Genomic DNA, 16,408 nt, shown 5'->3' on the forward strand with positions numbered 1-16,408 from the left:
GTAAATTATTTTCCACACTTCAATTGATGAAACTGATACAAAATGAATAACACTTTGTAAAGCTACCTCAGAGTTAAATGCAAAAATTAAATGATATGAGAAGTACCTAATATAATGCTTGGCACATAATTTTTGGTAGTTTGGCTACCTGCTATTAGCATTGGCAACTCCTTTTATTCTATAATTCACAATTTTGGTTAAGATAAATCTACCAACTATTTCCTTGAATTTTTAAGGTTATAAATGTATACTAGAATACACTTTTCAAAGCCAAGTGATACATACCTATAACTATAATAGTAAGTGTTAGTTCTTACCTTAGATGAAATGATCCGGTTATCTATAAATTTCTGAGGTGTGTAAAGCCCATTCTGAGGAAACCTGTTGGCTATGTAAATAGTTCTTGTGTCACTTTGATGTGGTGGGTCAAAACCCTAGGAATAAACAAAGAAAAAATAATGGTCAACAAATTTAGTTATGATTCTTTACATCTGGTTTTATTTAACTAATCAGATTATACACATTATTATTGGTCTTGAACTACACACAGACTCTATTAGCAGAGGTAAGCCACGTATTTTTTTCTTTCCACAGGTATACAGGAACATTTTATTCAGATATAACATGCTTATGTAATATCTCTGGTAATGAGAAACACTCCATACTATCAGAAATGCTACCACAAAAATAAAAACTATACAGAAGACATACAGGAGCATTTGAGGATGAGGTTTTTCCTTTGCTTTCATTCTCTTTCTCTTAGGATGGATTTCTATTCAGCCATGTGGAAGCCATTTGTAGCTACGGCCTAGTTAGTACCTACACGTGTGATGAAAAAGGTTTATATTTTATTTCCTCCAACCTGGATCAGCTAGGTTTCAAAGAACTTTGTTCCCAGAGGATTTACAGTGTGTTGGGTCTTGGCCAGAGTCATTCCAGGCAATTATCTCTTTGTGCTAATTGCATTATCAACTGACTCCTTGAAATACAGTTGTCATAATTCTAGCCTCAAATTTAAAAAACCTTGGGTATTCAACATACTCAACAGTTAAAATGCTATAGACATGTTTACCCAAAACCTATGTACAGTGGTGCCTTGAGATACAAGCAGACCAACATATGAATTTTTTAAGATATAAGCTGCAACTCTGTCCATATTTTTGTTCGAGATCCGAGCGAAATTCTGAGATATGAGTTGTGATCCAGGAAGCTGCCGCCAGTTGGCGCATTGGCGCGTGGATCCAGTATCAGCAGCACAACACCAGCTTCCCGTTCTTTCTCACGTTACCTGCAGAATCAGGTTGAATCTCATGCGCTGTACTCGTTCTTGCATCATTTTTGCATTTTTTACTAACTTTTTTTGGGTGCTATCATGGGGTCGAAGAAAGTGAGTGTAAAGGACAGTGGTGAGAAGAAGAGAATGATGTCGATAGAAGTAAAGCAAGAAATAATAGAAAAACACGAGCGTGGTGTACGAGTGATTGAACTGGCAAGGCTGTATGACCACAATACATCTACAATTTGTACCATCCTTAAACAAAAGGATGCCATCAAAAGCGCAAATCTAGAGAAAGGAACTACAATTCTGTCCCAATTAAGGACAAATATCTATGAAGAAATGGAGAAGCTTCTGCTGGAGTGGATGAAAGAGAAAGAGCTGGCAGGAGATACAGTGACGGAGACTGTAATATGCAAAAGGCACATATTATTTACCGGCAACTTGAAGAAGAAAGAATCATTAACCTCAAAAGAGGCAGCAGAAGTACATTTAAGGCAAGTCATGGCTGGTTTGAAAATTTCAAGAAGAGATCTGGCATCCACTCGGTGGTGAGGCATGGTGAAGCTGTGAGTGCTGATGTTAAGGCAGCTGAGGAGTACATCGCATGTTTTGCTGCACTTATCACAAAGGAAGGCTACATTACCCAACAAGTGTTCAACTATGATGAAACAGGATTGTTTTGGAAAAAAATGCCCTGGAAGACTTTCATCACTGCAGAGGAGAAGTTACCAGGCCATAAAGCCATGAAGGACCTTCTGACCCTTGCATTATGTGCAAATGCTAGCGGTGACTGTAAAGTCAAGTTACTGCTAGTGTATCATTCTGAAAATCCCTGAGCCTTTAAGACTCACAAGATTCTTAAAGAAAAACTGCAGGTCATGTGGTGCACCAATGCTAGGGCATGGGTTACGCGGCAGTTTTTTATTGAATGGGTAAATCTCGTCTTTGTCCTGTAGTGAAGAAACATCCTCAAGAAAATAAACTCCCCATGAAAGCATTACTAATCCTTGAAAATGCTCCAGCCCACCCACCTGGTCTTGAAGATGACATTCCTGATGAGTTCAAATTCGTGAAAGTCCTCTACCTCACATCCAACATGACTTCAATCTTGCAACCTATGGATCAGCAGGTCATTTCCAACTTTAAAAAGTTTTACACAAAGCACTTGTTCCACCGCTGCTTTGAGGTGACTGAGAATACAATTCTAACCCTTCAAGAGTTTGGGAAAGATCACTACAACTTCATGATATGTTTACGCATTATTGACTTGGCATGGCAAGAGGTTACAAGAAGAACCTTGAACTCGGCATGGAAAAAGTTATGGCCTAATGTTGTTGCAGACAAGGACTTCGAAGGATTCGAACCAGAGACCGAGACCGAAGCAGCAGCACTGGAGGAGATTGTGTCCCTCGGAAAGTTGATGGGTCTGGAGGTAGATGAGGGTGACGTAAACGAGCTCGTTGAGGAACATGAGGAGGAACTCTCAACTGAGGAGCTGAAGGAGCTACAGATGATGCAACATACGGAGTTTCTGCAAGGGATAGTAGTGAGGAGGAGGTAGAGTCGGAGGAAGTGATTTCTACAAGTGAAATTAAGGACATGCTGGCAATGTGGGAGAAGCTTTCAAGTTTCATTGAAAAGAAACACCCAGAAAACGTTTCAACTGGTCGTGCTTCAGCACTTTTTAAGGACTCTTGTTTGTCACATTTCCGTAACATTTTAAAAGGCAGGCAAAAGCAAACCTCTTTGGATAGATTTTTATTCAAAAGTCCTGCAAGTGAAAGTGCTGAAAGTGCAGCCAAAAAGGCAAAAACAGGTGATGATTAAATGAAAAATACGTAACGCTAAGCTTAGGTTGTTTCAAATTAAGAAAGTACATTTTTTTACAATTAAGTTTTTGTGGTTTCATTTAAGAAAGTGCAGTTTTAGTTTTGTTTAAAGAAAATGCAGTTTTAGTTTACATTTAGTGTTAAGAAAGTGCAGTTTTAGTTTATGTGTATACAGTGCCTGCATCCCTTCCTCTCTCCCTCCTCCTCCGCCATTCACCTCCATTAGCTAGCTGCACTTGTCTGTCTCCAAGATAAGAATACAGTATTAAATAACACTTTTTCCTTTTAGTTCATATATTTTGTTATGCATTGGTAAAGTATATGTGGGATTCTTAATTAAAAACATGTCTTTTTTCATAATTTAGGATGGTTTGGGGATGTTTCACAGGGCTGAAACGAATTAAATCTATTTCAGTTATTTTAAATTGGATAAATTTGTTTGATATACGAGTTGACTGACGTAAGAGCTCCGTTACAGAACGAATTAAACTCATAGCTCAAGGTACCACTGTACTCTTATTGATCAATGTCCCCCTGTTAAATTTGATTTTCTAAATATAATTTAAAAAATTTAAACAGCCATCTCTTAACATATACTTAGTAATGATCTCTACCAGAAAGGTTTATACAGGTAAGAATACTGATACTCCATTCCTATACTATTGTACTTTGTTCCCTGGGTAGATCTTGGGACTCCCTTGACAGGTTAAAAGCAGTCACCAAATGTCAAAACCTTTTTTTGATTCCAAAAGACAGTGATTTGAAATTTCTTAGATTATTTTTCATTTTTTTCATGGTGGTCAAGGGTTATTTACTAGTACTAGTAAGTTATTAAAAGGTCAATTAAACTTGATATTCATTAACTAGAATAATCCATTTTAGGATACTAAGGACTCTAATTTAGTAATCTACTAAGTAATGTGGCTGCCATTCAACTCTTCCATTCCTGTAAAATTTCAATTAAGCGCAGACACACTAATAGTGGAAATTTCCTTATTACCTAGAGTGATATTTTATTTAGTATATCATAATGATTTTCAACTGCTGTTATTCTGGTTTTTAAAAACTTATTTTGTGGCCTTGGATGGATAGCTCAATTGGTTCGTGTCATTCCAATACTCCAAGGTTGCAGGTTTGATCTCTGGTCAGGGCACATACAAAAATCAACCAATGAATACATAAATAAGTGGAACAAAAATTGATGTTTCTCTCGCCACTCACCCTTCTTCTCTCTCTAAAATAAAAAATTTAAAAATAGCTAGTAAAGGACTGGGAATTAAATGCATTTGTACTCTCAAAAACAAAATCTGTTAAATTTTGTTTGTGGTATTTATAGTGACCACATTTTGTGAATTGAATGTGCCATTATGTGTGATTTCAAAATCAGTTTCTTGATAAAATGTGGCATGTATGTTTATTTTCTTTTAAACCTTTTACAATTGTACCTTGTGAGGAAAAAAAAGACATCTCAAAATCAGAGTTGGAACTCACTGCTCATCTTAAAGGTACATGACATTTATTCATTCAACAAATATTTATTGAGTTTGAGCATTAAAGCAAGCCATGAATGATTATATGATTTATTATACTGTATACTCAAGCAAATCATAACATGTTCCAACTCAATAAATAAATGAGCAATAGCTTAAATTATAAAGCTGTAGTCTATGGCTGTATTTCTCAAAGGGGGTTTCACAGGAAGTTTGCTTCTTATAAAGTTCATAAAGTTACAAGAGGAACATGCAGGTAACTGAAGCATTAAATTGCATGAAGCAGGCCCTGGCCGGTTGGCTCAGCAGTAGAGCATTGGCCTGGCGTGCAGGGGACCCGGGTTAGATTCCCGGCCAGGGCACATAGGAGAAGCACCCATTTGCTTCTCCACCCCCCTCCTCCTTCCTCTCTGTCTCTCTCTTCCCCACCCGCAGTCAAGGCTCCATTGGAGCAAAGATGGCCTGGGCGCTGGGGATGGCTCCTTGGCCTCTGCCCCAGGTGCTAGAGTGGCTCTGGTCGCGGCAGAGCGACGCCCCGGAGGGGCAGAGCATTGCCCCCTGGTGGGCAGAGCGTCGCCCCTGGTGGGCGTGCCGGGTGGATCCCGGTAGGGCGCATGCGGGAGTCTGTCTGACTGTCTCTCCCCGTTTCCAGCTTCAGGAAAAAAAAAAAAAAAAAAAAAAAATTGCATGAAGCATATTCATTCAGTGTCTATTGTTTAGCCATGTTAAATAACACTAAGTTATATACCATGCATGTAAAGTTCTGAGATAAATTAAAGAAAAAACAAAGTAAATTTGAGAAGTTAAAAGAATATATAGGCCCTGGCCAGTTGGCTCAGTGGTAGAGTGTTGGCCCGAAGTGTGGAAGTCCCGGATTCAATTCCTACCCAGGGCACACAGAAGAAGCACTCATCTGCTTCTCCACTCTTCCCCCTCTCCTTCCTCTCTGTCTCTCTCTTCCCCTCCCAAAGCTAAGGCTCCACTGGAGCGAAGTTGGCCTGGGCACTGAGGATGGCTCCATGGCCTCCGCCTCAGGCGCTAGAATGGCTCCGGTTGCAAAAGAGCAACACTCTAGATGGGCAGAGCATCGCCCCCTAGAGGGCATGCCGGAATCTCTCTGCCTCCCTGCTTCTTCTCACTTCAGAAAAATATAGGGAAAAATATATATATATATAAGTTTTTAACAAGATGTAAAGAAAACTGAGGCTGAGAACCGCTATTACAGATTTTATTTTTTGCTAAGTTCCACCAAGATGGTATATATTATAACAGGTATGTGTATTTTATATATATACAGGGGTACTCAGGTTATGACACAATTTTGCTCCTTCAACAATGACATAACCTGAGTTTTGGTGTAAGTCGAAACACACCCAAGCCTAAGTCACTTACCTATCCTAACACAGTTGTAAAATCATAATCTACATAGAACATAAAAACACAACTAACCCACAGGAAAAGAATACTGTGTATTTTTCCACCACGTGCAACCAAACTAATTTGCTCATGTAGTCTGTAATTAGATACTAACAGCGTAAGCTGAAACACTCATGTCTCAATTTTTTTAAAGTTTTTATAGGAGTGTCATAAACTCAAAACATTGTATGTTGAGACTCTCATAACCCAAGGACCCCCTGTATATATACACATACATAAATATATATGTATGTGTAAATATACTGTTGCAACATTTAATATACGACTATAATTACCAGTAATCACATACTCAAGTCTGGGAACTCCTGAGATTTCTAAATTATTTTAAGAAGATATATTAAAATGTTCAAGTATAGTTTGAAACTACAGTGTCTGTAAAGTCATGGTGCACTTTTGACTGGTCACAGGAAAGCAACAAGACAATAGAAATATGAAATCTGCACCAAATAAAAGGAAAACTCTCCTAGTTTCATACCTATTCAGTGCAGTTCAATGTGGGCTCATGCACAGAATTTTTAGGGCTCCTTAGGTAGCTATTCCGTATAGCCTCTACAGACTTGTCACTGACTGATGGCCTACCAGAATGGGGTTTCTCCATCAAACTGCCGGTTTCCTTCAACTGCTTAGCCCACCAAGTAATGTTATTTCTATGTGGTGGCGCTTCATTATAAACACGCCGATATTCACATTGCACTTTGGACACGGATTCGAATTTAGCAAGCCACAGAACACAATGAACTTTCCTCTGTACCATCCACATCTTGACTGGCATGGCCGTGGGCTGCTCCGCTGTATACATGGTGTTACGTCATCATCTGCGCATGAGCACATGCTGCCACATCATCCTACAGAAATTGGGAGGGTTTTCCTTTTATTTGGTGCAGATTTCACATTTCTATCGTCTTTTGTTGCTTTCCTGTGACCGGTCGAAAGTGCACCATGACTTTACGGACACACTGTATTTCTAGCAAGCATTATCATCCACTCTATGGCACTGAAAAAGAAATAAAATCTGAACTCCCTAATGACTAAAATACATGCCAGAGTTCAGAAGCCTTTGGCACATATCACATTTTCTACAGTCATCTCAGACTACTCATTCACACCCTCAACCCTCTGATGCTTTCTGCTTACTTTTTGCTGATTTCATCTTGTCCTGGGCAAAAATTTCAAGATAGATTAATGCTAGTCTAGCCACCTGATATGGGCTTTGGAAGCACACTATTTAAAATTCAAAACCTCTTTTCTATTCTGTCTGGGTTTGTGAGCATGTCAAAGCTACAAATACTAAAGAAAATAAAAACAACTGGGTATTCAAGGTGGAAAAAAAGTCTCATGGTGGCATTCAGGAGAAGAACTGACACACAGGATTGATCTGAAAGAGGCCTCCCTTTGATAACCACAAACTGATGGGACTTAGGGAAATCAAACCAATAAATAGCTTTATAATTTTTAGAAGTTGGTTTCTGGCACAAAGCACTACTTGAAAATGAATCACACTTTTATATTTTCATACAAAATATACCAGCCTTCACATAATGTTAAAATCCCAAAGATTTTATTAAAAATGTAAGCATTACAAATAAAAGAAAGAAGAGACTAAAACTATAGTCCTATCATTAAATATTGTCACATTTCCTTCTTTATTTTTAGATTTATTTTTTGATTTTGAGAGAGAGAGAGAGAGAGAGAGAGAGAGATATGTGGGGGGCAGGAAGCATCAACTCGTAGTTGCTTCTTGGGTGTGTCTTGACCAGGCAAGCCCTGGGTTTTGAACTGGCAACCTCAGCATTCCAGATTGATGCTTTATTCACTGCACCACCAGAGGTCAGGTTGTCACATTTTCTTCACATCACCTTTAGACATAGTGATCAAAGTAAATTTGTGTCTCTCATTGTTGTATGTGATATAGTTCGTTCACAAAAAAAAAAAGGTTTCAAAGTAAACCAAAGAGCCCAATTCTCCTGCTTCCTGGAAGCCCCACCCTGCTCAGCTTCTCCTCCCAGCAGAATCTGGGGCAGACTGAGCTATGTGCTTCTAGAACAAGAGCCATTTTTTCCCTGGTATGCTAAAAAAACTCTTACATAAACAATCTAACTTTACACTTAAAGGAATTTGAAAAAAGACAACAAAGTTCAAAGTAGATAGAAGGAAATATTAAAGATCAAAGGAGAAATAAACAAAATAGAATCTAGTAAACAATACAAAAGATCAATGAAACTAAGAGCTAGTTCTTTGAAAAGATGTTTTTAAACAAGACTGATAAACTTTTAACCAGACTCATAAAGAAAAAAAAGATAGAAGAACCAAATAAATCAGAAATGAAAGAGAAATAACTGACAAAGAAATAGGACTCTAAGAAAATATTACAAACTATACACCAACAAATTAGACAGGAAATCTGTATGGAATGGGTAAATTACTAGAAACATACAATCTTCCAAAACTGAATCAGAAAGAATCAGAGAATCTGAAGGCAGATTACAACTAGTAAAACTGAAGCATTATCCAAAACCTACCAACAAACAAAAACATCCTGGACCAGATGGCTTCACAAATAAATTTTACTAAATAGTCAAAGAACAACTTACACCTATGCTTTTAAAACTATTCCAAGAAATTCAAGAGGAGGGAAGACTCCTGCTCATTTTATGAGGCCAGCAGTATCCTATTACAAAACCAGATAAAGACATTTACAAAGAAAAAAATTATAGGCCAATATCCCTGATGAACATAGATGCTAAAACCCTTAACAAAATATTAGCAAACCAGATCCAGCAATACATTAAAAAGATTATACACCATGATCAAGTAGGCTTTATTCAGGAGATGCAAGGTTGGTACATATCTGCAAATCAATAAACATGAAACACCACATAATCAAAATACAGAATAAAAACTACATGATTGTATCACTAGATGCAGAAAAAGCATCTAATAAAATCCAGTACCTTATGATAAAAACTCTCAGCACAGTGGGACTAGAGGGAACATACCTCAATGTAATAAAGGTTATGCATAACAAACCCACAGTCAATATCATACTCAGTGTGCAAAAACTAAAAGCACTTCCCTTAAGATCGGGAATAAGAAGGGATATCCGCTTTCACCACTCTTACTCAATGTAGTACTGGAAATCCTAGCAACAGCAATCAAACAGAAGAAATAAAAGGCATCCAAATTGGAAAGGAAGAAATAAAACTGTCATTATTTGCAGATGACATGACACTGTATATATTGAATCCACCAAAATAGCAAATAGTGAAGTAGCAGGATACAAAAGCAATGCACAGAAATCAGTTGCATCTTTACATACCAATAATGAACTATCAGAAAGGCAAACTAAGGAAACAATATGATTGCTTCAGAAAGAATAACTTGCTTTGGAATAAATTTAACCAAGGATGTAAAAGACCTATACCCAGAAAATTCTAAGACACTGAAGAAAAAAATTGAAGATACAAAATAGTGGGAGCATATACCATGTTCATATATAGGAAGAATTAACATCATTAAAATGTCCATACTACCCAAAGCAATCTATATAGATTCAACACAATTCTTATCAAGGTACCAATGGCGTATTTCAGAACTAGAACAAATATTCCAAAAATTTATATTGAACCACAAAGGACCCCAAATAGCCACAGCAATCTTGAGAAAGAACAAAGTTGGAGGAATCATGCTACAGGCCACAGGAATCAAAAAGAGCATGGTACTGGCACAAAAACAGATATATAAATCAATGGAACAAAATAGAGGGCCCAGCAGTAAACCCATGCTTTTACAGTCAATTAATATTCCAAAGGAGTCAAAAACATACAATGTGATGTTGGGAAAATTGGACAGATATGTGCAAAAAAAAATGAAACTAGACCTTCTTACACCATACACAAGAATAAACTCAAAATGGATTCAAGATTTAAATGTTAGACTTGAAACATAAAAATCCTAGAAGGAAACATAGGCAGTAAAGTCTTGGACATTTTTTATGGCAATATATTTTATGATATATTTCCTTAGGCAAGGAAAAAAGAAAAAATAAACAAATTGGGACTACATCAAACAGTAAGGTTTTTGCATAGCAAAAAAATCATTAACAAGATGAAGAGATAACCCACTGAATGGGAGAACACATTTACCAATACATCTGGATAAGGGGTTAATATCCAAAATTTAAAGAACTCATACACACACAAAAAAAATCCAATACAATCCAATTTAAAAATAGGCAAAAGACCTGACTGGACACTTCTCCAAAGACATACAGATGGCCAATAGGCATATGAAAAGATGCTCAACATCACTGATGAGATATTACCTCACACCTGTCAGAATGGCTATCAATCAATAAATAAGAAGTGGTGGTGAGAATATGGATAAAAGGGAACTTTTGTGCACTGTTGGTGGGAAATCAGACTGGTGCAGCCACTATGGAAAGCGACATGAAGTTACCTCAAAAAAACCTTATGGCCCTGCAATTCCACTTCTGGTAATTTATTCAAAGAAATCTTAAACACTAATTTGAAAAAAATATATGTACCCCTATTTTCACTACAGCGTTATTTACAATAGCCAAGATTTGGAAGCAGCCCAAGTGCTGATCAATATTTGAGTAGATAAAAAAGTTGTGGTACATTTCCACAATGGAATTCTACTTGGCTGTAAAAAAGAAGAAAAGTTTACATTTGGCGACAACATGGAACTGCAGACTATTATGCTAAGTAAAATAAGCCAGTCATAGAAAGACAAGTACTGCCTTACTGGTGGTGGCGTAGTAGGTAAGAGCATCGACCTGGGACACTGGAGGTCCCAGGTTTGAAACCCCAAGGTTGCCGGCTTGAGCATGGGATCATAGTGATGATCCCATGGTCACTGGCCTGACCCCAAAGATCACTGGCTTGACAGCCAAGGCTAGTGGCTTGAGTAAGGGGTCACTAGCTCAGCTGGAGCCCTCCCCCCCCCCATCAAGGAAAGTGAAATGGCTGTGGGCAGGGAGGGGTAAAGCAGTTCCTACACCAGCAGGTGTGGTCCCACCACAGCCAATCAAAAATGCTCTCCTATGCCCTTGGTATCATTTTGGAAAAGACTAATACAGAAACGTTTGAAATGCCTCAGAAATGTGCACACTGAGAAAAATCTGTGTGAACTTTTGATCTTGTACCTCGTCTACTTTGTAGCTGAAATTTTAAAGATAGTTTTCACTTCTAGGAAACTTATTTTGGTGGCCCAAATTACTTCATGTTTTGTTTTTTCCTACCAGGTCTAATAGAGTCTGCTCTGGAAGGGGACACATTTAGAAGCATGCAGATTCCTGGTGACCACTCAGAAGAACCTCCCCTTATCTACTACAGGATTGAGTTTCCTTGTTTGGGCTATATATGTGTGGGTCTGCCTAGCTGCTTGAATTTGGGGACAAGCCCTGAAAAACAAAAATTTTTTTTTAAATAAAAACACTCAAAACTCAAAATATTGAAAAAAGCTTCAGTCAAAAATGTAATAGCATTACTATTAAAACAAATGAACAAAAGCTTTATCTAGGTCACATGCTTTATATAAAAATGTTTTTTGTTGGCTTTATGTTCCAACATCCACAGGCACATGAAAATGGCAAAAAAAATACAATGTTTCTGGGGAGGAATGATTTAATATATACTGCTCACAAAATTAGGGGATATTTCAAAATGAATATGAAGCTATAAAATATCCCCTAATTTTTGTGAGCAGTATATTTTACCACATCTACAAACTTAACTGTAAGTTACTGCTCCCTGGACACAGAATTTAAATAAAACATATCTATGTGAAGGTACTATAAGATAATTTTATACTGTCAACAGACTAGAGTAAGGTGATAGAGAATACGTTTAAAATGTCCATAATGTGAGCAAACACAACAATTTTTAAACATTTTTGTTTATTGGTTTTAGAGAGAGGAAGGGGAGGGAAAAAGAGAAAGAGAGAAACAGATTTGTGTTTCACTCATGTATGCATTCATTGGTTGATTCCTGCACGTTTGAACTCTGCAATCTTGGCATATGGGATGACACTCTGACCAAATGAGCTACCCAGCCAGGGCTGCAACAATTTAATTTTAACTTTGTTTCATGTTACATAATTTTCATTTTAGGATTTAGCATAGTTTACCATCTATCAGATTTCTGGGCTAAAATTTAGTGATCTTTGATTCTAAAATTCTGAATCATCTGCCAATGCTTTACTACAGAAAACTCACTGTTGACAGGATAGGCCCTGTATTTCCCAAACTTGATTCCCTACTCCAACATATACCTCCAGAAAAAGCCTACTCATCCTTGCATTTAGAACTTAAGAATTTCCTTCTCAATGGAGCTTTACCTGACACCCCTCCTCCAGAAATAAAGACATTTGTTATTTACCACACCTACAAGCCTTTTATACACTCCCATTATAGATTTGATAACACTGAAATTTTAACTGCTTGTCTGTATATCTCTCACCTTCCAGGACTGTAAGATTCTTAAAGGTAGCATATGCTAGCTATTTAATGAATATTTACTGAATGGGTTAAATTCTTTAGTTTTCAGGTTCTGACTTTGGTTTTTAAGTATCTTTAACAAAACATTTTCTACCAAATTGAGTTTAATTTCAATGATACTTAAATTGAAAAGGGAACTTTGAAAGTGATTCTGTAGAGTAAAATCTACCATTACAACTGAAAGAGGAGCTAATAGGAAACTTTTTATTCTGGTGTTCCTAGACTTCATCCTATACTCACCAAAACCATTGATTACAGCTTTATAGTTAGTTGCTGGGGGTTCATTTCAGATGTCAAAGAAATCAACTGCTTGTTAGGAAAATGCAAATCAAAACCATAATGAGATATGCGATACCACTGCACACTCATTAGGATGACTAGTATTAAAAAAATGAAAATAACAAGTATTGAAGGATGTGGAGAAATTGGAATCCCTGTACACTGCTAATGGGAATGTAAAGTGATAAACCACATGGAAACAGTAAGCCACATGGAAACAGTATGGCAACTCCTCAAAAAAGTAAATAGAACAATTATATGATCCAGCAATTCCACTTCTGGACATATATTCCAAAAAAGTGAAAGTAGAGACTTTCTACAAATACGTTCATAGTAATAATATTATTCACAATTGCCAAAAGATGGAAGCAACCCAAGTGTTCATCAACAGGATACCGTTCAAAGCGTGGTATCTACATACAATGGGATATTAACAGGTGTTTTAAAGGAAGGAAATTTTCACATACTACAACATAAATAAACCCTGAAGACATTATGGTAAGTGAAATAAGTCTATCATAAAGGGACAACTATTATATGACTTCTCTTATATAAGGAATAAGAAAGAGTAGTCAAATTCATAGTTTGGTAGGCCTTTGATGAAGAAGGGTATAATAAGAAGTTTAATGGATACAAATTTTCAATTTGAGCAGATGAAAAAGTTTAGAAGATGGACGGTGATAATGGCTATACAACAATGTGAATGTACTAAACGCCACAGAAATATACACTTAAAAATGGTTAAAATAATAAGTTTTAAGTTATATATATTTTACCAGAATTAAAATGATAAATTTCACCCATTTTGTACTTAATACCATGGATTTTTCTGGATTAGAAGAGTTCAATTTGGCCATAATTCAACCATGATAATGAATGTCTCCTGTTTGCCAGACTGGTGATTTCTATGTATAGACTCACAAGGACATTTATGACAAGAATAAATATGTGAGATTGTTTTACTTTATCGAATTTTAAAATCATAGGTCTGAGTAAGGGAGTTTTAGGTTTTTATAACCTAGAACCCTAAATTTGATATTTTTTGGTCTGCCTATCCAGTTGAAAATTGGCTGCATAAGGATTGAAAATTATAAATCTTGCAACTGGGATCCAGATTTGAAACAGATAGGTAAAAAGAAATTTCTACTCAGTTTTCTCAAACACTTCTGAGTCTTCTGCTTCTCCCCTCACAATCATAAACAACAATGGCAATGAAGATGGCTTCCTAGGTCCTCTTTAGTATAACAGAAGCAGCAGGTTACAACTCTCAGAATGACCAGAGACATGTAGTCAAACAACATATCTTATACTTAGTAGCTTCAAAGTTTAATACTTAAAAATATACATAAATCACAAAGATAACCACAGATTTCTAAACAATAACAACATTAAAAAGCATATTAAAGTGAAAAAGCAGACATACAGGGTGAATCCCATTTAGTTATTTAGGCAAGACTTGACACAAATAGTAAAAAAAAAAAAAAAGTAGAGTGAAAGGAAGAAACACAATTGTCCTATTAATTTTGCATACAGAAAACCTGTTTCCAAGATTGCCTGAACCAAGAAATGCTATCAAATAAGTAACAGCCAATACAATTAAAAAATACCAACAACCTTGTGCCTGCCAGGTCCACTTTTCACAATCTAGACATCCTACCTCTCATCTTCCCATTATTATAAACATTTTTAACATTTCTCAAAATACACAAGACTATTGCTTTTATATAGAATAAAAGTGTATGTCATTCCTGTTATTAGAGAGGTACAGGCAATACCAAGCATTTATATTTAGCAAATCAACCAAAATAATACTATATATTACTGAAATAATGTTTCTGAAAAATGATATACTTCATTCTATAGGCTTTTCAACTCACTCACCTGTCATTTTCTGATTAGTTGCTCCACTGTGATTTCCTATTCTCATTGAGAGAACTATATGTAACAGTTTTCTGTTACAGCTAGGAGATTTTTGGCCTCAAACTCAGAATTCCTTTTGGGGAATGAGCCTAAGGGAAGGAAAAAAGACTTGTAGGGACCATTTCAGAAATAAGGTTGGTAATGATTTTCATAATCATTGGGAAGCAGGTTATCTACTGGGATTCTGTGAATTGGTGAATAGGTTGGTAGGGCAGAAATACTAGACGTTCCGCAATGTACTGTAGAGAAATGACAACAAAGAAATGTCCTGTGAACCAGAAAACTTTCAAATGCCATGTCTGATTCTACTTAAGTTGGTAATAATCTCTTTAGAATAATATAAATTCCCAATTAAATATAAAGATAAAATATTTATATGAATCTATAAATTTTTTCAGGACAGAAACTTGAAAAATTGAATGTAAACTGAACATATACTTTGCCTTTTCGAAATTTTACAAAGAGCTGTTCACTGTTTCAGAAGACTGCCTCACCAATGGAAATGTCCTGTGATTTTGAGTCACTAATATACTACATGTTTAGCAGTCTGCATTAATAGCCATGTATTCACAATGATTATAGCCACTGATTATTAATTATGTCTGGTGTAGTTATGATTGAGCATTTACTTCTGGAAACATTATTTAATATAAATGTATTTCTTTTTTTCCCCTTCACATGACAACTATAGTTTTAATATTGACTTTAAAAAAGTTTTCTATATAGGCAAGTTATAGATTTAAATTTTATTTCAGGGCAAGGAAAAAGGGGGCATTTATAAAATATTTGTTAGAAACAAGGGACACTGTCTGATAGGGATGAAAAGCGACAATATACTTGGATTGCCAAATATAAGTTCTATTACAAGTATCCAGTCGCTATCTTGGGTCTATAACGCAATCACTTGCATTAGAGGCTGCTGCTTATACCATGAGCAGTATAGTCTGTATTCAAACCAGGGAACTATAACAAATATCGTATTTCCAAGTACAAAAAATAGCTCAAACCAGATGAGCCCCTATTGTAGAAAAACAGCCTACAATAGGTTAATTTAAATAGGTAAAAAATTCTAAACTATAATAAAATAGTAAAGTCAACAAATACAGGTGCTAGAGATGCTGCATGAATCATATTTAGTAATTTAGACAAGAATTAAAACAAAGGTAGAAAAAACTAGGATGGAAGGGATAAAATTGTCTTAATTTTATATGCTGGGAACCTAAAAAACATGCTTCAGAATAAAGTGTAAAATGTTTATACAAAGTTAGAAAAAAAACTCAGCAAGTCCTAAACTGCTATGAAAATTTGAAAATTAAACTTTAAGCAGAGAAGTGATTTTTTGGCAAAATGACATAATTCTGAAAATGCAGTTTTTTAAAAACAGTAATTTCGCATAGTATTTTCAGTTCTTTCAGCAAGCAGTTCGTTTATTCTGCATTATGATTAATTAAAATTGTACTAAAAAACGAGGACATCTGGACATCTATAAATTAAAGCACATACAGGCACACGCGCGCGCGCGCACACACACACACACACACACACACCGTATTTCCCCATGTATAAGACACACCCATACCTGAAAAATTTGGGGTCTAAAAACTGGGTGCACCTTATACAGTGGTTGTAGATTTTATTTGCATTTCCCGCTTTTTTG

General features: G+C 36.2%; 1 protein-coding gene across 5 annotated transcripts in view; it reads right to left on the minus strand.

Moving 5' to 3' along the window:
* ATP11B (ATPase phospholipid transporting 11B (putative)) overlaps positions 1-16,408 on the minus strand; it is a 142,633-nt gene that overhangs the window by 103,937 nt on the left and 22,288 nt on the right. For 4 of the 5 annotated variants that reach the window (XM_066347696.1, XM_066347698.1, XM_066347695.1 and 1 more), the window contains exon 2: positions 318-434. In XM_066347696.1, coding sequence (XP_066203793.1) covers positions 318-434 — 117 coding nt within the window. Of the gene's footprint in view, positions 1-317; positions 435-14,712; positions 14,841-16,408 lie in introns of those variants that run through there. The other variant, XM_066347699.1, reaches the window with a different exon arrangement.

This window comes from Saccopteryx leptura, chromosome 8 (assembly GCF_036850995.1).
Source record: "Saccopteryx leptura isolate mSacLep1 chromosome 8, mSacLep1_pri_phased_curated, whole genome shotgun sequence".
Taxonomy (NCBI): Eukaryota; Metazoa; Chordata; class Mammalia; order Chiroptera; family Emballonuridae; genus Saccopteryx; species Saccopteryx leptura.